The following is a 26,162-nucleotide window of genomic DNA, read 5'->3' as shown; positions in this document are numbered from 1 at the left end:
CTATTTTAGAAAGGCCGACGGAATTATGGGATGCATTGCTTGCTTTGTGCTCAAATTACGCCATAGCATGGATCCCCGGTTGCTCGGGACCAGGCAACCCGAATAAAAAAATAAAACCTCCCGAAACGCAAATCAATTTACAATAAAATATGCATTTTCCACGGGGGGAAATTGGCTAGTAGGGAAATCCACAAGTATGCAAGGCCCGCAGTATCTTGATGAAAATATCTTGCATATAAAAGTCATGACAAATTTTATATCAATAAATAATAACTTAAATAAAACCAAACTCTGCATAATTGTCGGGTGTACTCGACCTCAGTGAAGATAAGTACGAGTTGAATCGGTATTCCTACTTTTTAAATACGTACATGCACGTGTTTCTACTGATGAAAGCACTTTTGGCTTAGCTTAATTTTTTTAAATCTCACTCACGACAAGGTCAGTGAACGCACCACGTTCCACAATACTACGAGGTACATCTTGTATTGCGAAGTAGTTCGTTTCTGAGGTAAAGATAAAAATAAAAAAAATCCAGGTACTTCAATTGTGGATCTGCTACAACGAAAGCACATTGCGATTTTATCATTTCATCAAAGTGACAATAAAAAGGACTCTTTCGACCACGCGGTCGGGTAGTGTGTTCTCCGAGCTCAAAACCGCGTCAGTGAACGCACCGCGTTCCAGAGTACTACTAGGACATCGTGTAGCGTGTGGAGTTGAGTGACAGTCCCACAGAAGTGGATCTACCACCGGGGACGCCGAACCGAGGCGGCGCGGTTGGACGAGCGGATCAACGCATGCCTGAAATGCGTTTTAATTGCGTTCGGAAGTGCTTGCGCCAAGTGTGAAAGTTGCGTGAAGAGGAGGACGAGAAGGGACGGACGTAAACAAGACTTGCAGAGAAGCGGGGGGGGGGCGCACTCCATCTCACATGGCCAAGTGGGGGGAGCCGGGAGATGTTTGAATGAGCTCGCCGCGAGGACACAACGCGTCGCCCGGCTGGGGGTCGCTGGTGGCGGGCCACGCCATGGACGCCCAGGCGGTCGAGCACGGCGAGGACGTGCGTAAGAGCGGCTACCTCCGCAAGCACAAGTCCATGCACCGGCGCTACTTCGTGCTGCGTTCGGGTTCGGAACGCGGCGCTGCCCGCCTGGAGTACTACGAAAGCGAGAAGAAATTCCGCGGCAAGGCCCCCGTCCCCAAGAAGGCCGTGCTGCTGGAGACCTGCTTCAACATCAACAAGCGGGCCGACTCCAAGAACAAGCACATGATCGTGCTGTACACGCGCGCCGAGAGCTTCACTGTCGCCGCTGACAACGAAGCCGACCAGGACGACTGGTACCAGGCCATGGTGGACCTGCAGTGCAAAAGTCAGTACGCGCGCATGCACACAGACGCGCGCGCGCGCGAGGCAAACGTGGCAGGCTGCAGTGACCATTCGAAACGTGCATGCGCGTGCGTCCTTTATAGAGTGCTTGAGGAGTTTTTTCCTCCCTTCTTTTAAATGTCCATGCCAGGAAAGCCGCATTTTTGCAGCGAGAATGGAAGCTTGTTATTTTGTGCATGTGGTTTCTCTCATCTGGGAGAGTTTGGGAACGATATTCGCAACTTGTTTATGTCGGAGGATGCCAACGTGTTCAAGAGGCAGCCAGCTCAAGTTGACTTGTTTGTTTTCTTCTTCTTTCCTCAAGAAAACAGCATGGCGTTTCTCTCATATACAGACTGAGTGCAGGCACGTGCACAGATAGACTCTAGTTTTGCTCGAGCAACAGACGTGTATATATATATATATATATATATTTTATCAAACAGATATGAATCGGCAGTATGGCCCAAAAAATATATATACTGTAATTTTCGGACTATAAGTCGCGTTTTTTTCATAGTTTGGGTGGGGGGGCGACTTATACTCAGGAGCGACTTATATACATATATATGGTTTTTTTTTCACTCTTTTGGGCATTTTATGGCTGGTGCGACTTATACTCCGGTGCGACTTATAGTCCGAAAATTACGGTATATATATTGTTTTTAAACTTCTTTTTTCAATGCATGAAAAACTGTACATTTTCAAGACTGGAAAAAATAACATCCTAACTTAAATATGCTCACCGTTGATCAACTAATCGTGAGCTCTAATCGCGATTGCCATCTGTTTGTTTGCGCCCCCAAAGTTTTTGCCTTGGAACAGGGGTGTGTAGACTTTCTAAAGCCAGTCCAGCTTCCCTTCACCTCCTCTGTAAATCACAATATTAAATATTGCTACTGTGGATTTTCTGGATCATGTGAAACATTTTGGCAATGGGTGCCTCTTTTTTTTTTTTTTTTTTTTGCTTAAGCCCCCACAAACGTGTGCACATATTGCAAAATCTGCTCATGCGCCAATGATCAAGAAGTTCCAGCCGACTCTCCGGTTTCCTCCAACGGTGCCCGAAGTAGCCAGAAATCCGCGCATTCCCCGATCGCGTCTATTGGCCGCCTGTGTAAACACAGCTGGCGAAGCGCCGATGGCGAGCGAGCCAGCCAGCGCGGCCACTCCACAGTCACCTGTTCGACCTTCCTTCGCCTCTCAGGCTTGGTGACGCAATGCGGGCAAACAAGATGACAAGAGTTCAAGGTGCTCCTCACACATGACCTGCTGCTCTGTTACATAAAGCGGCTGATTAGCGGCTCAGCCCGGACACTTTGTCTTGACACCGTCGTGTTTATGTGCAAGTGGCATTAGGCTAGCATTTAGCACATGTCCGCCAGCCTCCCGTGTGGACGCACTTGCTGGTCACGAAATGGATCGAAAATGACTTATTCGAACCAAAATGGTGGACTTCCTGTTTGTGGTGGAAGTCCTAACTTGCCCCGAAATGGCTGACTTCCTGTTTGGGTCGTTTCGTCACCATCCACACAACCTTCCATTTTTTGCATCGATCAGGGAAACCTGACGTCGGACCGTGCTGCAATCTCGGTCGGGTTGGTCTGCTGCTGCTCATTTTTGGAAAGGGCGGATGAAAAGAAAAAAAAAAAGCAAATAAACAAGGAGAACAGCCGGAGTGACCAAAGGTTACGGCCGAAAACGGCGTTGGCCGGCAAACGACTCACTCTGAACACTGTGGAGTCATAAGGGCGGGCCTCTTGGTATGCGGCGCACAGCCGTGGGTACACTGAAGAACTTGTGCCCTACTTGAAAAATTCACAGCTCGCATGCAGACTGGAAGCCAGCCGGGAAGCCAAGAGATGCTGCAGTGTCGGAGCCGCGCCCTGGGCGCCGTCAGAGGCTCTTTTCAGAGCCCGCCGGGCGGGATTTGGCAACAAGCGCTAGCGAGTGGGCGGTGGTGCTGCGCTGCAGGTGAAATTGTGTCAACTTTGAAAGAGTCAGACGCTGCCTGGGGACTTGAAAGCCTTTCGAGTAGTGCCCCTGATGTAAGGTCTCAAAATCCACAGCTGATTTTTAAAGCAGATCCAGATCAGAAATGGCCTAATTGTGAGCTGCCTTTTCTGCTGCACCGGCCTTAGCCACGTGGGGGCGGTAGACAGACAGACAGACAGACAGCTTTGAGGAGAAGCTCATCAGTACGGCACTAATTTGCCCTTTGTGTTCAAATTGTTGCTAACGTCGTAATAATCCGGGCACTGGTTTTTATCGTTCATGAAAATGAGCCAAATGAGTCAAAGTAAAATTGAAAAAAACTTTCGTTGAGAAAAATGTAATGAAATACAAATTGCTTCCGTAAATGCATATGTTTGAAAAACTACCGTTTTTTTCCATGTATAATGCGCCCCCATGTATAATACGCACCCTAAAAATGGCATGTTGATGCTGGAAAAAAGCCTGTACCCATGTATAATACGCACCCAAATTTGGACTCCTACTTAAGTCCGTGAAGGTAAAATGATTTCAGAAAAAAGATCATCTTTGGGAACAACCGGATGTTATTCTGCCGGTCAGTATCACTGCGCATGCGCTAGCAACCTCGATAGCGAAGAAATGTTTCGGATTTGCGTAGGGTACATTGTGACAGCAAACGAGCAGGTGATCTAGCAAGCGTCTGATACGAGAGCGTTGTGTTCGTATGGAGCGTGTTTGAAGTGAACAGCAGAGAAGAAAGAAAGCACATCTGTAATGGCGGCCTCCGTATCATATCCGGATTAAAAAATAAAATAAAAAATATATATTTTTTTGGTACCCATGTATAATGCGCACCCCAGATTTTAGGACAATAAATTAGTTAAATTCTGCGCATTATACATGGAAAAAACGGTAATGCTGAAACTAAACAAAGCTCAAAAATGAACAAACGAACTGTAAAATCAATGAATAAATAAATCTGATCAAAAGGAAAAAAAAATCGAAAGAAACCAAACAATAATCCCAAACTATTCCTGCCTGGTGGGCAAAGTCACTTGGATGATTGTTTTCTTACATTGTGCCCAACTTTTGATCTGGACCCCTTGCATTGCTGCAACAGCGGCCCAAAGTATCCGCTATCGCACGAGCTCTCCTCGAGCGGGCGCTAATTACACAAACACGGGCCTGCCGCCGTGCTCGGTGATACGCGGATGGCAGTTATTTATTCAGTTAAGTCCAGTAAGACACTTTTGGACAGCGACTACAGTGTCAGTATTGAGTGCGGCTATTTGTTCAGCTATTAGTAGTCAGTGGAGTGTGTAAAAGCTTAACCTCGATGAAGCGGGGCGGCGTGCCGCTGCGGCCCGGCTCTCGCCGTTGGCCAGGAAATTTCTCCCCGCGGCTCTGGCACCACCTCAAGAATTGTTGACCTCCATAAAACCAAATAGCAGCTCCAAATTTGGAGCTGCCGCGCCAGCTATAAACAAGATGGAAATTGTATCTGCGGCTTACAGACGCAAGCCGGACGGCCGCGGCCGTCGGCGCCATCAAAGTGTCGCGAGCGGTCTTTGAGGGTTCCCAAAATGGAGCTCGGCTGCGCCTGTGACGTCATTGCTACGCAATTAGCTGAGTCCTCATCAATAAATGAAACTGATCATTAAAAGTCGCAACACTGAGGCGGTTGTTTTGATATTTTCCAAGATTGAGACGGGCAGAAGTTGAAAGTCGCGCTGGCGACGCTCAATTCTCGTTTTTTGAGCTTTTTCCTCTCTCGCCCATCGAATCTGTTTGGAGATTTCCCGACTTTGATGCCATTTTTCAAAGCGCCATTTTCCACATGCATGAAGCCTTCTGTAGCTCCGTCTTTGGATGCCGCTGCCCCACCTGGCCCAATGAGATCCGCATGGCCCGATTAGGCGCTAAGCCACGCTAAGCGGGCGCTCATCCCCCTAATCAGGCGCTAATTGCTGTCTCGAGTGTCGGCCGCCGGTGGCACACTGCGGCCTTTGTCCCGAAAAAGCCGGCGCAGGAAGTCTTGCGAGTTATTCTTGGCTTGCCGGGCCGCGCCAAACTTTCTGGCCGCTAATGCTGTTGGCTAATGTGTGCCTTTGACAACACGCTTATCTTTTGTCTTTGACCTGAGAGCGAAGGCGGAGCACCTGCGGGGGATGCGGGTGTTTTTGCTTGATAGCGTTCCAGACATTCATTCGACTTTTGTTTACTCTTAAAGACGCTCGTGAGCACCGACGACGCACAGCGGGACCTTGACTCGGCACTTGCGCTGAATGATTTAAAAAGAAGAGAGGGAAAAAAAGAACCACGTTTGAGAAGAGCGCTTGGAAGACATTTTGATGACAGCTAATGCCACATTAACAATTTAGCACACGCTGTAAAATGGCGGCATCGGAAATCACAAACGGAAAATCCAGACTCAAACCCAGATCCTCGGAGCTGCGAGGCAGACTCGCTAACCAGTCCCGTACCGCGCTGCCATGTTCCATAGTGGCTCCCTTTAAATGGAAGCTTTTACCGTATCGATTATTGTTGCCGGTGCACATTAGCGCTGCGGTTGCAGCGGTCAGGAAGCGGCCCCGAATTGATCAGCTTTACGTTCCTGGCCCCGCCCCCTCAATTTCCTCACGCGTCCTTTGGGATGCAATTGAATCCACGAGCGTGAATGCGACGCTTCCGTTCGGATGCTCCATTATTTTTTTTTTCTTTTGCAGCAAAGCGCAACTTAAAAAATTTAGTAGTTTTAAAATTGAGGTGACATGAAATATTCACTTGCTTGGCACAATTGCTGCCCCCCCCCCCCCCCCCCCCCCAGAAAAACAAAGAATTTTGACATTGGGTGAATTGTTCATCCCTTTTCAATGACCTGATCATATTTTTTTTTTTTTTACTCAAGCATGCTGCGGCCAAGAATGCTAGCACATTGTGTTCCCAGTGGCCGCGTTTACTAGCTCAACAGCAGGCTAACCCGCGCGTGCAAGTCGTTTGAGGTTCCCTTGCTGTTTATTTCTTGTGTGTGTGTGTGGGTCCCATCCTTAAATGCCTCCTTTGCTGGCTGGCTGGATAACTGGGAACACATGCGAGCTGAACCTTTGGCAGACGGCGGCGAAGCGTCGTGTTCTCGGGCGGAGGAGTTACGCTGCGGCCCGCCTGAGGAAGTAGCAAGTTTGAAACGAGGGAAGGGGTCACACGGAACGGAGTACAAAGCCTCAATTGAGGGTGGGCGGGGTTTAAGAGGGGGGAAAAAAAGAGAAAAGAAAAACACTCTGCGGTGTGGAAAAGCATCTCGCCACGCCACGCCACGGCGTGCTAAGCCGATGAGGTCACCCCTTGGAAATGCGAGGAGCTCCGAGCGCTGACTTACAGATAGAAAAAGAGTCTATAATGCCATAAATTGGAATTGTCTCGGACGAGCCTGAGCAAAAATGAATTGAGTCGTGACCTACCGTTTTTTTCCATGTATAATGCGCAAAATTTAACCAATTTATTGTCCTAAAATCTGGGGTGCGCATTGTACATGGGTACAAAAAATACTGAATAACAGCAGAATAACATCCGCTTGTTCCCAAAGATGATCTTTTTTCTGAAATCATTTTACGTTTACGGACTTAAGTAGGAGTCAAAATTTGGGCGCGTATTATACATGGGTACAGGCTTTTTTCCAGCATGCCATTTTTAGGGTGCGTATTATACATGGGGGCGCATTATACATGGGAAAAAACGGTAGTTGTGGCAATGTCGACACTTTTTTTTGTGCTTGCTTTTGTGGTTCGAACGGCGGCACGTTGTACATCAAGTGGCACCAGGGAAGAAAAAAAAAAAAACTCGTAGTTTCGCCCGCTAAGTACGATATTAGTCTGTCTTGCTCTCTCCTCCCCTCATTCCAAGAATGTCTTTTCTGAGGTCACCAAATGAGGCCGATGTCTTTTCTGAAGGTAACCACATTGCGGCAGGTGGCTGTCTCCAAACGCTTTCGAAACCTCGCTGACGTTTGGCGGACGTTTCCCGGCCGCAGCCTTTGTGCTTGGCGGCTGCGTCAAAACTGGAGCTTTCGTGCCGGCGGCAAGGCGCCTCCGGGGAGAGGAAAGGCAGAGGTGCTCCATAATTCATATTGCTCCAAGCAGAATCAATTCTTGCTTTACGTAACCAAGAGAAGACGGGTTCTGACAGACGCAAATGTACTTTTTGAGAATGAAGCCTCCGAATGTGTGTAAAGTAGCCCAGAATGATTTTGAAAAAATCATCTCATTGCGACCCAGCTCCTCGCTGTTGCAATTGACTCTTTTACATTATTTTTAAAATCTCCAGATGTTTTGTAACGCACACAAGCGATGACTTAGCACAAGTTCATGTACCGGTTTTTTTCATGTATAATGCGCCCCCATGTATAATACGCACCCTAAAAATGGCATGTTGATGCTGGAAAAAAGCCTGTACCCATGAATAATACGCACCCAAATTTGGACTCCTACTTAAGTCCGTGAAGGTAAAATGATTTCAGAAAAAAGATCATCATTGGGAACAACCGGATGTTATTCTGCCGGTCAGTATTACTGCGCCTGCGCTAGCATACTCAATAGCGAAGAAATGTTTCGGATTTGCGTAGGGTACATTGTGACCGCAAACGAGCAGGTGATCGAGCAAGCGTCTGATACCAGAGCATTGTGTTCGTATGGAACAGCAGAGAAGAAAGAAAGCGCATCTGTAATGGCGGCCTCCGTATGATATCCAGATTTTAAAAAAATAATAATAAATAAAAATTTGTACCCATGTATAATGCGCACCCCAGATTTTAGGACAATAAATTAGTTAAATTTTGCGCATTATACATGGAAAAAAACGGTAAAATACAGTTGAGCTACTGCCATTAGTTTTCTGACTGAAAATTTGATGACAACAATAGTGCAAACAAATCTCTGGCTTTATCATTTAAAATGTTCATATTTCATGATGTACAACATATCCATATGTAGAAAAAAAACACTCAAAATGACTAGAGCACTTTATTTTCAAAATGGCTGCTTTTGCCATTTGAAAATTCCATTCTACGACATTGAAATGTTGATTTGGGTTCATTCATTGTGTTCATTGAGTTTTGGGGTTTTGACACTGAGTGGACTTGATGAAAGTGTGTGTGTGTGTGTGTGTATAAAGTTTAAGGCTGTGTCCTTCTCCAAACAAACGACACTCTTTGTGTGTGGCCTCTTGAAATGAAAAATCACGCTACACCCAAATTAGCACTTTGACGTAGCATTTGAAATGGTTTTGTCCCCACACGTTTTGTTTTTACAGTCGCTCTCTTTTCGCAATCTTCCCATGGTCCCCCCCCCCCCCCCCTAAACTATCGACTGCATCTTCCTGTTTTAAATCTTAACGGAGGAGCTGTGTGAGAAGCACAAAAGAGGCCACGCATGGCCTTGAGTGAGTCATCTCCCGCAGACGCAGTGTGGAGGCTGCCATCTATTCGAGGTTCCCTTTCAACTTCTAAATGCTCCTCTGTGTTTTTGACGGAGCCAGACATCCGATCAGCAGAACTACCGGTCATTGCGCCGACGTACCGGGTCACTTAGAACCCCAGAAATGTTCTTTCTAATCATGTTTTATAGCTTTTTATTCTCGACCCTCTGAGAAACCTGATGTGGTTTCCTCTCTTTTAAATTCCTACAACACGTGCGAGTGTTTGTTTTGAGGAGCTCCCTTTGTCGGGCGGGCAACACACATCAAACCCAGAAAGTCGATGAGCGAGCACCGGCGAAGCCGCTGAATGTCAATGGTTATTTCGAGACGTCGTCAAGAGCTCTCGCTTTAATAATCACCGCGCAAAAGACGAATGGGCTGCCGGTGCTAATGATCAGTTGACAAAGTGGGCGGAGCCTTTCAATCTTCCCCTCAATGGTTTCCCAGCCCTTTTTTGTTTTTTTTGGCACATTCCATTGTTAAGTGTCAGTTTACTTTGGTTTTCTGCCCTCCTCCCCGAACTGTTCATCATTGTTGGCGTCAGCAGTCGACTCTTTCCACGGCGGTATGCGCGCTTGTGTTTGATTGTATGTGTGCGGTTGACTAACGAGACCCCCGGGTATGAAGCCCGCAGGTTCAGAGGCGGTCACGCAAGCTCGTGCATGCTCACTTTTCGCTCTTATCTGCTTGAAAATCAAAAGAAAAAGCTGCGTCTGAAGCAAAGCCTGCTAAATAGTGGCGCTGCTGGTAGCGCTAGCGCTAAATCGCTTCCCACGGTTCAAGGTAACCAAGCCCGCGTTTCTGTCCTGTGCTCGTTAGGTAAGAACCCCTGTGACAAAGGTGCTGCCGGGGACTACGGGGTCCCCAACCCTGGGCCGGCCTTTAAAGAGGTTTGGCAGGTGAAAGTGTGGCCCAAAGGTCTGGGTCAGGCCAAAAACCTGGTGGGCATCTACCGCCTCTGCCTGACGGACAAAACCATCAACTTCGTCAAGCTCAACTCCGATGCCGCCGCTGTGGTACTGCAGCTCATGAACGTCCGGCGCTGCGGGCATTCGGAAAATTTCTTCTTCGTTGAGGTTGGCCGCTCGGCTGTGACGGGCCCCGGCGAGTTCTGGATGCAGGTAAGTCTCTTATCTTCTTCATCGTGTACATCCCTATCATCTAAAAAAAAAAAAAAGTCAACCATATCACATTTCAAAACCGCAATCTGAAAAGCCAGCCATAGATTTAGGCTAATGTAGATTAGCATAGATGTTCTGGTAAATACAAACCTTCAAAAAACACTACAATAACACCAATGGTGCTGCAACACAGACAGACAGATAAAGCGTATAATAAGAGCATCAGCACGTTTCAGGGTAGCATGTTGCTGCACGACGTTAGCATTGAGCACCACAAAAACGTGTGACGTGGTATGCGGTGTTTGTGTTTTGTAGGTGGATGATTCGGTGGTTGCCCAGAACATGCATGAAACGTTGCTGGAGGCGATGAAGGCGCTCAGTGAGGAGTTTCGCCAGCGAAGTAAATCTCAGTCAAACTCCGGTCCAGGAGGAGGTGCGACCGCCTCCAACCCCATCAGCGTTCCCACACGCCGTCACCACTCAAACCCTCCGCCCAGCCAGGTGGGCTTCACCCGTCGACCCCGAACCGAGCCTCCCGGAGGAGGTAACGGCGGGACGGGGGTTACCAGCTCCAGCGCTTCGCCTACCCCTCGACACAGCTTTCCGAGGTCTCGCGCTGCCAGCGACGGGAGCAAAGTCGAGGAGGGCCTAACGGGAGTTCCCGGCTCCAGTCCCTCGGCCAACGGTTCTTGCTCCAACACGCCGATCCTCAGGTCAAAGTCGACTCGCTCGGCCCCCACCTCCACCTCTAAAACACCTCTCGGTCTGATGCGCTCCATTTCCACACCGGCACCCTCCCCGGCCCCGAGCTTGTCCTCCAGCTCTGGGCACGGATCGGAATTTGGGGGCATCGCGTCTTGTGCCGGTCCCGGGGCGGGCTCTGGTCCCTACAGTCGTGTCGCCATGCATTGCGCCTCTGTCTCAGGTTCACCCAGCGACTACGGCTCCTCAGACGAATATGGCTCCAGTCCGGGAGAACAGACTCTTCTGGTCTCCCCCAGCCTGCCTGGAAGTTCGGTCGGCAGCGCTGGCAGCCAGTCCCTTGGCGAGGACGGAGCCAATTACATTTTAATGGGCCAGCACAGCGGGGGCAATGGCGGCGTGACGTCAGGCTCCTTGCCAGCACCCGGAGCGCCGGTCTGCGGCTCCCAAGGCCAGACAAGGAGAGTGCTGCGTCGATCCTTTAGCCGGGAAGGCGAAGCTGAACGTAAGTTGCTGAGCAAGCGCGCCTCCTTACCTCCTATGGCCTTGGAGAGGCTGGTCCCGTGCCAACACAGAGGCGAGGAGCCGGCAGACGAAGACTCGGCCGACTACGCAATCATGTCAAGGAGCACCAGCCGCGAGTCGTTTTCATCCACGTCCTCTGCTACGCAGAGGGAATTCCTCTTGAGTACTGGGTCAGGAGGGGAAGGAGGAGGTTACTTGGATGTGGCAGGAGAGTTTAAAGTCGAAACAGGTGCGGGATCAGGTGGTGTTGTTGACGTCGGAGTGGATAATGGCTACATGTCCATGCTGCCCGGGGTTACTCAGTCTCCGGTGTCCCTTTCCCAATCACTGGCTGTTTCCGTCCCAGACTCGGAGGCTAAAGCCGCCGATGATTACATGGCCATGACCCCGAACAGTAGCGTGTCCCCACCGCAGCAGATCCGAGCGCCGCCCGCCTCTGACGGCTACATGATCATGTCTCCCAATAGCAGCTGCTCGCCCGATCAACGCGGCGGTCTTTCGTCGGGGGCTTGGCTGGGCAGCGGCAGTGCCGACAGCAGGGCGGGTAGTGACTACATGAACATGTCGCCCATCAGCGCTCGCTCCGTAAGCGGTAGCCCCCCTCCCTCAGAACGCAGTCATTCGGAGACCAGTCCTCAACAGCAAGTCCCCAAAATGGTGTACTCTTACTATTCCCTCCCCCGGTCATACAAACACAACGCCTCTTCCAGACACTTTGACGACGGACCAGGCCGTGGCAGACGTCCTAACGGGAGCGGCAGTAGGGGAGGTCGGACCGTAGGAGGGCGTCAGGAGCAAACGCCCGTCGGCGGTTCAATGGCGGGGAGGCACCAGTCGCTCTCCTCTTCCTCGTACTCGTCCAGCTCGGCCAGCAGCGAGAGCCTCGGCGAAAGTGAGGAAAGAGCAGCGAGCTCCATCGGCGGGAGGTCCAAAGATGGAACTAAGCTCCAACAGCGACGGGGCTCCGGCGGCTTGCCAAAACACGGTGTCCACTCTCGAAGCAGACCCGTGAGCTTGTTTGTTGACGTATCCAAGGCCAACACGCTTCCCAGGGTCCGTGAGAACCCCTTGCCCCCAGAACCTAAGAGTCCCGGCGAGTATGTCAGTATTGAGTTTAAGGGGGAGAACAGCAACCCGCACAGGGTCGCGGGAGGGCGTGGCCGAGGCCTCAGGCAGGGCTCCTCGAACCCTCGTGGTACAAACAACCAGCCTCCTCAACACAGACCGGTGTCTTGCCTTGCCAATTTCATCCCCGTCTCCCGCAGCCCGTCCGCCCCCATCACTCCCCCGGCTGCTTCGGAATACGTCAACATGGACCTGGGTCCTTCTCCTTCGCCCTCACCCCATACCCCGCTGGTTTTTCCTCCTTTCCACACGCCTCCAACGCTGGCTCTGGCTTCCAAAGTCTCCGATACCGAATCGAGCGGCCCTCGTGAAGAGTCGGTAGCCATTGCCGATGCACCGCTGAGGAAAACCCGAGAGATTGTCCCAGAGTCGGAGTCCCCCACATCGTGCGGGGACTACACGGTCATGGCTTTCAGTCTGAATAACGGTACTGCTCCGAGATCCAGTGTCTCACCCAAAGCTCCTTCCCCGTCTAGGACTGAACTCTCGGTCGCATCACGGGGTCTAGACTTTGCTCTCGCCAAGTCGGGGCCCAATCCGGATCACGGAGCCAAAGTTATCCGCGCTGACCCCCAGGGACGCAGGCGACATTGCTCTGAAAGCTTCCTGGCCTCGTCTTCCCTCTCCACCTCTGGTTCGACCCCCTCTTCGTCCACATCGTCACTCTTCCCGGAACAGGCCGGGAGCCGCCGGCAGGGTTTCGAAAGCACTCCGTGGCGCAATTGTGCCGTCCCGGATGGCCCCGCTCCGTCACCCTTCCCTGGACAGCAGCAACAGCAAACACCCAGCGCAGAGCAAGGCCTGAACTACATAGACTTGGACTTGGCCAACAAGGAGAGCCCCCACTTGGGCCTGGACGGACTGCCGGGGAGCCAGGCATCGGTGCGCCTCTTTTCGGCGCTGGGTGCGAGCCCTGCGGTCGGAGGAGGGGCCGCGGCCGTCGGCAACAACAACAGCAGCAGCAGCGGCAGCAGCTCCAGCGCGGCCAACACCTACGCCAGCATTGACTTCTACAAGTCTGAGGAGCTTCGGACGCATCAGAACCCAAGCAAGGAGGGAACAGGTAACCTGAAGTTTCTTAAATACATTTTTGTCTTCTGAAATGTCGCAGGACCGCTTTTCCTTTTTTTCAAGTTGAAGTGGCGCAGCTTTACTCTTGTTCTATACCTAATAGAATGGCCGATGCTTCCGCTCGGCTTGAGCCATTGTTTCCTCGTCGCAAACATCTCACTGCCGCACCGTTTCCAGACAAAGGACGCATTCAGACTTGCCATCCAAGCGTCCCACTCAGAGTTGAGCCAATGGTCCTGTAGTGTGACATGAATCTTCCCCTTAGGAGTTTGTTTTTCTGGCCACCTTCAGGTTAGCTCCACGCGTGCTTTCTCCCCCTTTGCTATAAAAAGTCGATCCGATGCGTTTCTCCATGCATTCCAAAGTGGAATTGGATTTGATCCACTCATCAGTTTGTCTGTCTTTTTGCTACTCTCCTCATCCATTCCTGTCATTTCTAAGAATTTGCGCCTATACTGTAATGAATGCTCTTTGCATCCCAAGAATGTTCCTTCAGGGGGGGAAACCACCGCAGCTAAACAAGGCCTCAAACCCTGGGAGATGTTTCCCCCCAACCTCCTCCAATTGCCAAACATTCTTTTTGGCCACTGTCTGCACTGTTAGGAACTCGGCGCCTGCAGCCTGAGCAGATAGAGGAGCGTTTAAATGGCCGTGCGGATTTATGCGCATCGCTAAAACACTGGGCCGTCTTACCGAAGCGTTCCACAGTGAGCCTCTTGTGACAGCTTGGCCCCGCCGAGCCTCGCGGTTTGCCGAGCGGCTTCCACTTTGAATTGCGTCCTCGCATGCGTTGGCCGCAAAACGGCGCGGAATGGTGAGGGCGGGAGTGGCGAGCAAGCGCGCCCTTTTCAGACCGCACAGGTCTTGGAATGGAAATACTTGCAGCGGGGGAGAATGTGACACATTGACTGTGAATGTGAGACGGGGCCACGGGTTCAGTCGCACCGTCTCACAAATGCCTTTGGGCCGCGCTCGGACTCTTTCATCTGCGTAGCCCCCTCCTACTACCCCCCCCCCCCTCCCGACGACAAATAACCCTTTTGTTGGGGTCTTGGGGATCTCCCAAATGGCCTTACAGTCCCAGATTGCTTTCCTGATGGTCACTACTTTGTATTATTCTCAACGTGGCTTTGGTTTTGTCCTCAGATGATGGATTTCAAAAATTAAAAATAGTTTGCCCACCTCGAAGTCCCCGAGCCCTTTCGCGACATCCGATCCATCCTTTAAAGGCGATTTTCTAATCTCACTGGTCCGGCACAACGGGCGGGGATGACGTCAATGAGCCAGGAGCCATCATAAACAAAGAATAAATGTTTAGAATCGCCGCGTTATCTCGGTCCTCATGTGTTTTTAAATGTCATCTCTACTGTGATGACGGGGACCTTATCTGGAAACCGTGTGCTTATCGCATCTTGAAAACCCACGTCAGCTGTTCATATTGACAGTGGCCGCCAAATGACCCGATTGACTCGAAATAATTGTCCGTGGTACCTTTCCCCAAAATCACGTCCATAGTCAAAGCAAATTTGATCCAAATGTTAAATGAAGTGCACTGTTGCCACTCTATCTTGATCGGATGTTTACAAAGCCATATTCACGTATATCGGTCAAACGTGTCGGAGTGGAGCACACGTCTGCCCGTTGAAAAGCTTTACATTCTTTGTTTGAACTAACTTAAACCTCCAGGACCGTACCCTGGCCGGCGGCGCAACAAAGGAATCTTTAGTCGACCAAATGCTAGTGCTTAGCTAGTGCTAAGTTATTTTGCCTCTCAAATTTTAAAAACTCCCTTTTTCTTTGTTGCTAGCGTAGCATTAGTCGACCAACAGCTAGGGCTTAGCTAGTGCTAAGCTAAATTGCTTCTCAAAATTTAAAAACTCCTTTTGTTTGTTGCTAGCATAGCATTAGTCGACCGACAGCCGAGACACTAGCCCATGGGTAGGCAATACCCATCATCGATATAATGCTCTACGATTTATTGGCATCGATGCTAAACGTAAACAAGAAAAAACACGACATCAAAGTTCAGTGTTAAAATAAGCACTTTGTATACTACAATACTCTTGTCATTTCCTAAATAGAGTTTGCAGTACCTTGTTGATTTTGCGTATGAATTGTTATAAATCAGGATATTGTTCTATATTTTTTATTTAAAAAAAAAAAAAAAAACGATCGTAGAGCACTATATCGTGATATATCGTGAATGAATCGCAGCAGGCTTTAAGATATCGGCAAGTATCGTAGTTCTTTGTATCGATATGATATCGTATCGTGACAAAACCCGCCATTTACACCCCTAGTAGGCAAGCTCGCCATACCGATGATCGTTTGAATCAGGTGTCTTAACTTTAACTTAAGGAGAGAAACGTCTCAGACGGGAGTTGCCGACTCCCGCACCCGCCGGTCAAATATTTTTTTACGCTAGGACGGCGTTCGCTCACCAAATATTTTCTTAGCTACTTCTAGGCGTGTGCTCGACTGAGACGGAACGTGCCGTCCAAATGTTTCTCTCTGATGACAATTTGTCATGACACGCTCTGATTCAAATGGGAAAATTTGGATTTGTTTTCATTCAGATTAGGCAACCAATTTGAGTCAATCTGTGCACAATATGCGATTGCGTCCCCAACAAACGGACATCTGCAGCTATCAACTGGAGCCCGACCGATAAGGATTTTGGTCTCGTTCCTTCGCGATCTCCTCCAGCGAAAGCACGAGATGGAGAAAGCGCATCTGTAATGGCGGCCTCTGTATCATATCCGGATAAAAAAATAAAAATAATTTTGTACCCATGTATAATGCGCACCCCAGATTTTAGGACAATAAATTAGTTAAATTTTGCGCATTATACATGGAAAAAAACGGTAATCGGCTCAACTTTTACCTGGCTAATCTATGTCGCCCCCATCACCTCTGTCTTTAATGAGCACAGTACACAGAGTCAGGTCTGTCGGCGCTGCTAATTGGACACAACGCATGCATAAACGGACAATTGGATCACTAGCTGTCTCCTACTTGTCGAGACACTTTGCATGTGACGTGAATTTGATTCCCTTACGAGGAGACGATTTGCGCAGTGCACTGAATGAACCAACGAATGAAAGTGGCTGGATTCATGCAAGCGCGCATTTTTCTTAAGGCGGGGCCCTTGAAAACACACACACACACACAGAGTGCGTTTATTGGCTAGTTTATGATGACAGGTGTGTCCCCCCGGCTGTGGAATTCAGGTCAGGCTAAGGCTGCGTTATGTAAATGGGAACCACGTGGAAGGTACATGACAACCCCCCCCCTCCCCCTTACTGCCCCCCCCTCGCCCCTTAGAAGGCTTTACACGTCTTTAAAGCTGCTAGCGCCAATATAGCATAGCACTGCTAACTCCTACTTGATCACTGCGGTGATAGTATCTAAACTAGGAGGCGGGGCTACAGTATTGGTGTCACAGTAGCACGTTCACTGTCTTATGTAACCCAATTTTTAATCTCATCCTTTCTATCGTGTTGTTCCGCCATTTAAAATGGACCTCAAATGTCTGTGACGTTTTGCAGCCTCTATTTGTATCCAAGTTGATTTTAGTACCGTATTTTCCGGACTATAAGGCGCACCTAAAAACCTAAAAGTGCGCCTTATAGTCCGGTGCGCCTTATATATGGACCAAGTTCCCTAAATTTAAACTGGCCCGAAGCATTGTGTCATGAAATCAATCATAAGTGGCCCGCTAAAGACTATGAATCATGACTCAAAAAGACTATGGACCATTAATTTGTGATTATAAAGTCATTTGTTGCGTCTGAAGTTGAAATAAAAAAGCTGAAATGGAGAATGATTTGAGTTGGACTAAAAATCGGACATGATCCATTAATGGTGCGCCTTATAGTCCGGTGCGCCTTATATAAGGACAAAGTTTTAAAATGGGCCATTCATTGAAGGTGCGCCTTATCGTCCGGTGCGCCTTATAGTCTGGAAAATACGGTTGTTTTAAAATAAGCCTGTCTGAGTAGGAGGTCAGATAAGTTGGCTAAAGTGAAGGAAATTGAGCGAGCTCAATTCCCGGACTGAATTTGTTTGGGTGGGAATCGGGCAAGCTCGCCTCTGTTTTGCTTTTGGCCGAGTGCTGAAGGTTGTGTGTGTGTGTGCGTGTGTGTGTACACCACGTGTGCTTGTATTCATCTCTGCGGCAAAAAGGACGTTTTTTATTTTTTTAAATAATGAGGTCATCTGCGTGTGCCGCCACGGCAATATCAGCCCAGCGGTTCTGTCCGATTGGGCCAATCTAAGGCTGCCGGATCATAAACACAGTGACAATTTGTAATGAATGAACAAGGAGAAATATTTTACAAGTAGGCGGTCGGAACCAGCCTGCCCAGGCACGTTTGAGGCCCAGTGTTTTTGTTTAATTTTTTTATTTGGGGGGCTTTGCTATTATTAAGATATGTTTAAACATGTGCGCGTCCCCACATATACACACACACACACACACACGCCTTTGTGAAACCTGCATTGTGGGGCCTGGTTGGGGTTTTTCCGGTATTTACCAAGAAGGTGTCCGCTGGATTTGGATTGCTGCATAAAATAATGGATGCAAATGGAGTGGAAAATTTTGCACGCCTAAGCGCAAATGTTTATTTTACTTACGGATTGTGTGTTCACCATTTGAGTTTTCATTAATATTGTTGAAGGTTGAACTTTGCCCTTCTATAAATCTTGGCCCGCTTTTGTAAGCCTTGACGTGAGGCTTGGATGGCCAATATGTTTATTTTCTGGCAATTTGTATTGTTTGTGTCAAAAGGAGCTTTTTTTTTTTTTATGCATTATCGATCGTCAAGCACTTGAGAAGGTCGTGGTGACTTTTTCCTCGACAAAAGCTTTTGGGAAAAAAAACAGTCAGGGTTTCTGCTGACTGAAGAAAAAAAAGCAGGCATCATGGATTTGCTTTTGATTTCATTTGGACTTTTTTTTAAATTCAGTTAGTTTCAATGTGTTTATTAGTTTTAGTATTAGTTTTTGAATATAAAGAGTGTTTATCGAGTGCAAGATGAATAAAGAATAACTTACCGTAATTTTCGGACTATAAGTCGCGTTTCTTTTTCATAGTTTGGATGGGGGGATGACTTATACTCAGGAGCGACTTATATACATATATATGTTTTTTTTTTTCACTTTTTCGGGCATTTAATGGCTGGTGCGACTTATACTCCGGTGCGACTTATAGTCCGAAAATTATGGTATTGTGCATTGTTTTGATCTGTTTGTTCCTTTCGCTACGACTACAAAACACACCAGTGAGAAGAGTCGTTTGATTTGTGCAGTGAGTGAGTGAGTGAGTGAGTGAGTGAGTGAGTGAGTGAGTGAGTGAGTGAGTGAGTGAGTGAGTGAGTGAGTGAGTGAGTGAGTGAGTGAGTGAGTGAGTATGCGTTTTTGCGTGTGCCCGCCCGCCCCGTGCGTGGCATGGTGCCAGCTCCCTTGGTCAATCTGATCTTGTCCACATAGTGTGGACTGTGTGCGCCGGTATTAGATGCGTTCCGGCCCCTGCAAAAGCTGGGGGTGACTGAGTGCATAGAAGGAGAAGGGGTCCCGGGATCTTTTCACACATTCATTTTGTCAGCCCACCCTTGTTTCCTCTTTTCACGAGTGTCACGTCACACATCTTGGCCGCGCGGCGTGCGCTGCCGGGCATCAGCGTGCTGCGCCGCTAACCGGGTCTGTCCGTAAAGAGCTTATCCCCGGTGAGCGCTAATCTGATTAGCGTCTGGCTAACAAGCCAGCTCTCATTCAAGGACCGGGTCTGACTTTAATAGTGTTTGTTTATGCACGAGTCGTCGAGCGTATTTGGACGGGCGCGCGCGTCAGGTGGAGTCGCCGGAGCGTACGTCACCAAGTCACAATCGATTTCAGGGTTACCGTTTTTTTCCATGTATAACGCGCCCCCATGTATAATACGCACCCTAAAAATGGCATGTTGATGCTGGAAAAAAGCCTGTACCCATGTATAATGCGCACCCCAGATTTTAGGACAATAAATTAGTTAAATTTTGCGCATTATACGTGGAAAAAAACGGTAGTTCAAATGCCGCTAACAGGGTGCAAAGAGCTCTTTCGGATGAGTTGTCAACATTACCGTTGTCCTCCTCCAAGGACAAGAGTGAGAGGCGGCGCACCTTACGTAAGTCGAGAGTGCAGATGGACGCGAAAGGAGGCCAGCCCGACGTGTTTGCTCATCGTTGCCGCTAAAGCGCGTGTTAAGCTTCTGGAGCGGCCGGCTCACCTCCGCGTCACCTTGGCGTCAGCGCCCGCCGTCCAATAACGATAACTGCTTCCTTTTACTTCATTGCCCACTTTGCTCGAGGCACTCAGTATGTGTGTTTGTGTGTGACAGACAGCGTGTGACTCTTTATAAGGGGAAGTGCGTGTGTAGGCCCGTATATTATTTTTACGAGCCCTATGTTACCGCGTGGGCCTGCTAGTTTTTGTCGGGCCCCCGTTAAGTTCAAAGTTTCCCTTTTTCTTTTTGGGACTGGCATTGGACGGGCCTGGCGTCTTTCTCAGGACGTCTTTACGTGCGATTCGGACGGGGCGGTGGAAATGAGCCACGTTTCGGGGTTGTTGTCGACTGAATCATCCTAACGAGGCAGCGCAGCCTTCGATTTTGTGAAAAGCAGAGGGAGGCACGCCAACGTACGCTCCGGCTGCGCTTATTAGCGACAAAACGCAGGAAGTGGACCTCGCCAATGCTAGCTACTCAATCAACGTGCTTGCGTTTGCCTTTAAGAACTTGCTTTGTACCGTAATTTTCGGACTATAAGTCGCGGTTTTTTTCATAGTTTGGGTGGGGGGGCGACTTATACTCAGGAGCGACTTATATACATATATATGTGGGGTTTTTTCACTTTTTTGGGCATTTTATGGCTGGTGCGACTTATACTCCGGTGCGACTTATAGTCCGAAAATTACGGTATTCACAAGGGCTTGAGCTGCATGTGTGCCAGGTGGTGACATTTTGTTCTGTGTTGGGGTTGGGGGGGGGTTCAAAGTGAGGGTCTGGCAGATTGCAGAATAATCACATGTTGCCTTTGCAGAGCGCACACGCTACACCGGGCCGGGCCGTGCGTCATGGCGCTGACGTCGCCCACCCAATGCTACATATGTGAGCCATTAGCGGGGGGCTTTCATGTCTCGTTTGTGTGTCTGTTTCACGTCTAGTCATGTACAGCTATGACCTAAGCCCGCCACAAGCGACCACACACACACACGCGCGCGCTCATTTCCTAAAAGGCCTCACGGTGTGTGCAACCGTTTCTTTGTTCCAGGCAATTTGCATGCACGCAGGAACAAGCCCCGCCCACTATGCCCCCGGGATCTAACTATTTGAAAACAAGATGTGAAAGCCAGTCGATTTTGGAAGCGCGTACAGAGAGAGGCGGGGCAGCGACATGTGTCGATTTTCAGGTTCTCGTCTTGATGTGGAGATTTGGTGCTGGAATTGTGGGGAGGTGCGGCGGGACATATTTGGAATAGGTGCGCTGTGCCACGAGGAGGTCATCCTTGGGTGGGGTGGCTTCCGTATTTACATCACAAATCCATAGCGATCAAGCGTTCAGCGATCAAACTAGGGTTGAGCATGACTTCATGGAGGCGTCGCCAAATAACTCGATGATCAAAATTGTTGGACTTTGATCATCGATTTGCTTCACTTTCACACCTCAAATGTGAATATCGTTCTTCTCGATGCCAATTGTTAGCCTGTGCATTTGTTAGCATGCAGCGAGCGTTGCCGTAACGGTAGAACCTTTGTCCGATAGCGACTGCTGCTTGTTGTGAGGGGATTTTACGGTAAGGCCCCGTCCCACAGGCTGACACGGCGTTCCCAAAGCCCCCCCCGAGCCCTCCCAATGCCCCCCCACACACTCGGTACTGGCGTAGCTACTGACTTCCTGTCCCCACACATTCCAGCTCCTGGAATGCCCACTCTGTGAAATGAGCACACGGTGACGTCAGCGCTTTCAATTCTCAGGCTTTTTCAAATGGCAAAATTCAACAATGCGCAATTTGCACGCTCAGCTTTTTTTTCGGTCTCGCTCTCGCGCGCTACACGCCGCATAGCTTCCACGTCGCTTTGTTACGTAACGCTCGGCATTGCTTCAAAAGTGCCAAGGTGAAAGTGCACGCCGGACTGGTTTTTGTGAGCCCTCTGTTCCGGCCCCGGCAGCTGCGCACTGTGTAAAAAAATGTTGGAAAATAACTTTGAAGAGCACATGTGCTAAATTCACAGCCCCCCTGTCATGTCAGCATTCGTCACGACCTTTACGTTCCCCCAAGTCGACTCCAGTCCTAGAAAATACCTGCCTGTGGCTAATGCTATACGCTTAGGGTGGCAGTTAAACGCTAACGTTAGCTGGAAAACCTCATAGACAAGCTAATGTGAGTTAGCATGGATTTCAAGACCTAATGCTGTATGCTTCGGGTTCGGGTTATGCTAACGTTAGAGGAAAGACGCCATAGACAAGCTAATGTGAGTTAGCAGCCCCAGACTCACTCTCCTCATTACATCACTCAAGAGGAAGCCAGGCAGCAGTTTGCGGCAACTGTCAGACTCTTGAGGCTAATCATGGCTTCTGTAAGCGCCTTATTTCAACACGCATGTTGTTACGCAGGAAGTTCGTTTCTGAAAAGGCACACAAAATGAACGATTTTTGATAGCGCTTTTTTTTTTTTTTTTAACAGAACGAGCCCACTATCCTCTCTTGAGCACTCACTGATTCAAAGTAGCGATACCGCTAGTACTTTTCGTGCATAGATTTTCATTTACCGTAATTTTCGGACTATAAGTCGCGGTTTTTTTCATAGTTTGGGTGGGGGGGGGGGGGGTGGCGACTTATACTCAGGAGCGACTTATATACATATATATGTTGTTTTTTTTCACTTTTTTGGGCATTTTATGACTGGTGCGACTTATAGTCCGAAAATTACGGTACAGAATAAAAGCCAATGGGTCAAACCACATGGAGTACCTAAGGCTTACTAAAAGTCCTTACTAAAAAAAAGCGATTTTTCTTTGACAGAGGGAATGGCGAGTGTGAGTCAGTGAATTAACCTCAGGCAGTCTTTCCCTGTGTAATTTAACATGTCTCCCATTGAAGAAGCCTCATCATGATGAGACTAAATATAGTGCGCATGCAGTGCTGCGTGTCATTGCAGCAAATTAGAGCGGCCCCTTTTTTGGGGGGGGGGGGTCTAATTTGCAGGAGCCATCGCGGCTGCGTTTCGGGGGCTAACGCGAGCTCGCTGCATCAGGAAGGAGACAAACGAGTAGAGATGGGAGGGGGTCAGCGATCAAAGCAATGGGTGTCCTCGATATTTCCCTTCCTCCAACACACCTCGTTCAAATGAGGAGGATCATTCTCAGGCTTCTTCAGAGCCCATTGATTGAGTCAGATGTTTGAAAGAGGCAAACGTCTTTTTTGCCGGAGGGAGCTTCAATTCGTTCACCGACTCGTCCCGGTTTTAAACTTGGTTGACGTATAAGCGGAGCACAAAAATAGGTCGACACAAGATTTTGGCCACGCAGTCGAGCCACCGTGCTTAAATCCATTCAACGCGGAACAGATTGGATAGTGTGATTCCATTGTTGACCACTAGAGGGCGACTCACAATTTTGAGGCTGTAAATTTAACAAAGGGTGAGAACAGGAAGTTGAGTATTTTAGCTCACCCAAGTTTTTGCTCATTATTGAATGTTGCCCCTCTTTTGTCCTGCTTTTTACGCCTACAGAACGCCGTTGGTTCTTTTTTTTTTACGTACGACTTAAGGCATGATTATTTTAAGTACCGTATTTTCCGGACTATAAGGCGCACCTAAAAACCTAAAATTTTCTCAAAAACCAACAGTGCGCCTTATAGTCCGGTGCGCCTTATGTATGGACCAAATTCTTAAATTTAAACTGGCCCAAAGCATTGTGTCATGAAGTCAATCATAAGTGGCCCGCTGAAGACTATGAATCATGACTCAAAAAGACTATGGATCATTATTCTATGATTATAAAGTCATTTGCTGCGTCTGAAGTTGAAATAAGAAAGATAAAATGGAGAATGATTTGATTTGGATTAAAAATCTGACATGATGCATTAATGGTGCGCCTTATAGTCCGGTGCGCCTCATATAAGGTGGGCGTTGTAAAATGGGCCATTCATTGAAGGTGCGCCTTATAGTCCGGAAAATACGGTACATTGTGTAACCGTATGCGGATATTCTTTTCATGCGACTGCTCGACTTTGAGCGCTATGCACCCATTGACAGCAGCGTTGACCTGATTGTTAAAACAAACAAGCGTCAGGTGCCTTTATACTCCGACCCCCCCCCCCCCCCCCCCCTCTCTGTTTACTCGCAATGTTTACCCTCCCTTTACGTAGTTTCGGGTCACCGTGTTCTTCTGGATGAGATATTCTAGTGTTTATTTAATTTGATTTTCCTGATTGGCAACCAGCTCTGTATATACATGTGAAGCTATTTATTTATTTCTATTATTATCTATGATATGCTTCTAAGCCGGTGGTGTGCAAACATTTCAAACCAAAGCTCTGAAAATGACATCACTGCCCAAGTATCATATATTTAATTTTGCATATGGAGTGTTCTAAGCAAAAACTTTTTTCTTTGTGTCTGTTCGCAGAGTGCTGATGCCAGCGACTTTGGAAGTCCGTTTGCTCCTTTCGGGGGGGATTGGACACGTCCCCGGAGAGAGACTTCTCTTTTTTGCCAAGTGATGTTCTCCAAAAATAGCTTTCATTCCGTGAGTGGGAGCCCCAAAAAAAAAAAAAAGGAATTAAAGTTCTCCCAGGCAAAAAGAGCCACTCAAAAATAAAATAGTACTATTAAGTGTATGGAAAAGAAAATATTTACAGGTCTGGGGAAAAAAAGTGCCTACTTCGAATATAGACATTATGTTCCCAAGGGTGAGTGAACCCATTTTTTTTGTTTTTGTTTTTTAAATCACAACACCTCAAACAATCTTGTCATACGAACTATTTTTCCCCCCCCTCCTGAAAGGTTTATTTTTATTTTTTCTCATGACATAGAGCCATATACACCACGAGTATTCACAAAACGCGTAGCAAAAAATGCCATCCGGCCGACTCAGCACGAGCTGGCCGGCCGTTTGCTGGTAGGCCAAAAATAACACTTACCTCTCACACATAGACTCATGTTCATCGAAAGACTTATGGTGTGTTGTGAGTTTCCAGCGAGTGTGAGGATTTTTTTGTGTGTGAGTTTTGTGAAGGTTTTTTGGGGTGTGAATGAGAATTGTTTTTGTGGTTGGTTGGGAGAATTTTTTTGTTGTGTGTGTCGTGTAAGATTTTGTGTTTTTTTTTTTTTTTATTTGTGTGAGAGGATTTTGGGCGCGTAAAAAGTTTTTGGATAAGTGTTAGTATCTTTTGCTGCGTGTCCTTTTTAGGTGTGTGTGTGTCGAGTTTTTTTTTTTTGCTGTGTGAATTTTTTTGTGCGAGTGGGAGGTAAATGTTTTTGACCTATACGGCACCTCACATTTGGATGAATCCGTTTCCCTCCGTCTATTTTTGCTCTCAGGACAATGAAAAAACGTATAGTATGACTCGTGGTGTTGACGGCCACGCTAATGCTAACTCGCTAGCTTTTAGGAAATGTTCTCCAAACTCATTTGTGAGTATGCGCATCAGCACTTAAGTGCCTGTCAGTTTTGTCTTACCTGACCTATGTATCACTTCTTGGTCTTCGTCCCAGACCACATCTGGGTTTTTTTTCCGTACGTGATCTCGTTTTGGATGTATATAAGTCGTTTGTTTGTCGGGGGGGACTTTATGGTCGGCCGTAACTCTCGAGTGCTAAAACTGGACAGTAGCCCGCAGCGCTCAACTTTCTTGCTTTGTTTGAAATGTAACTGTTTTCTTTTTCCAAGCAATTGGAAGAAGCGGCCCCGATCTCGCCTCACAATTCTCGTGACACTTTTGAGATAAAGCTGTTGTGGTGAACACTTGATGTTTTAATCTCCATTTTGTTTTCACCCGTTGAGAAATGCATGAAGTGATCAAACCCCTCGCAAGCACCACTGCCCATGCGTCATCATCATCATCATTGTTGTTGCAAATTGCCTTCATGTGTTTGTCTGTTCCTAAACTGGAAGCAGATTCCGATCTGTCATTTGTAAGTGTCTCCATATTGGCAGCTTCCAAAGTAGTCGCAACAAGCGCAAGTTTCAACAGACAAACACGTGAAATGTTTGCGATGTCTCCAAACTTGAGTTGGGCAAAGTTTGGCCCGCCGTATGTGGCCAAAATGACACAAAAAATGCATTGCATCCATTTTGCTGCTAATGCTAACGTAATGCTAACCACGTATAATTGGAAATACTTGTGGGCTAACAATTAGCGCTAGCGGTGTTCTTTTAAGCAACGTATGTGGCCAAGATTACACAAAAAATGGGTTGCATCCATTTTGATGCTAATGCTAACGTAATGCTAACCACAAACAATGGGAAACACTCGCTAGCTAACGATTAGCGCTAACCGTGTTGTTCTTTTAAGCAAGCGATACCTGGGTATGTCGCGAAGATTACGCCAAAAAAAATGTGTTGCATCCATTTTGTTGCTAATGCTAACCACAAACAATGGGGAAACACTTGCTGGCTAACAATTGGCACTAGCCGATTTTAATCCTGCCCACTCCATGTTCCTTCAAATCCACGTCACTTTGAAAAGTCAAAATGGTCTCTTCTATGTGTGAGGGACGTGAATGGAGGGGAAAAAAAATGTGTGAGCGTTGCCATCGTTTTGTTG

At 48.1% G+C, this 26,162-nt stretch overlaps 1 protein-coding gene across 1 annotated transcript; it reads left to right on the top strand.

Annotated features, from left to right (window-relative positions):
• Positions 1–661: 661 nt before the first annotated feature.
• On the top strand, positions 662–25,360 carry si:ch73-335l21.1 (insulin receptor substrate 1-B). Its single transcript, XM_061293226.1, has 4 exons — positions 662–1,373; positions 9,632–9,933; positions 10,249–13,348; positions 24,023–25,360. Exons 1-4 carry the CDS (start codon positions 968–970, stop codon positions 24,028–24,030), a joined length of 3,816 nt encoding a protein of 1,271 aa, XP_061149210.1. The 5' UTR covers positions 662–967; the 3' UTR covers positions 24,031–25,360.
• The last annotated feature ends 802 nt before the right edge of the window (positions 25,361–26,162 follow it).

Source organism: Syngnathus typhle, linkage group LG1, assembly GCF_033458585.1.
Source record: "Syngnathus typhle isolate RoL2023-S1 ecotype Sweden linkage group LG1, RoL_Styp_1.0, whole genome shotgun sequence".
Lineage (NCBI taxonomy): Eukaryota > Metazoa > Chordata > Actinopteri > Syngnathiformes > Syngnathidae > Syngnathus > Syngnathus typhle.
The sequence above is the reverse complement of the archived record's forward strand: the minus strand, read 5'-3'. Positions and strand labels throughout refer to the sequence as shown.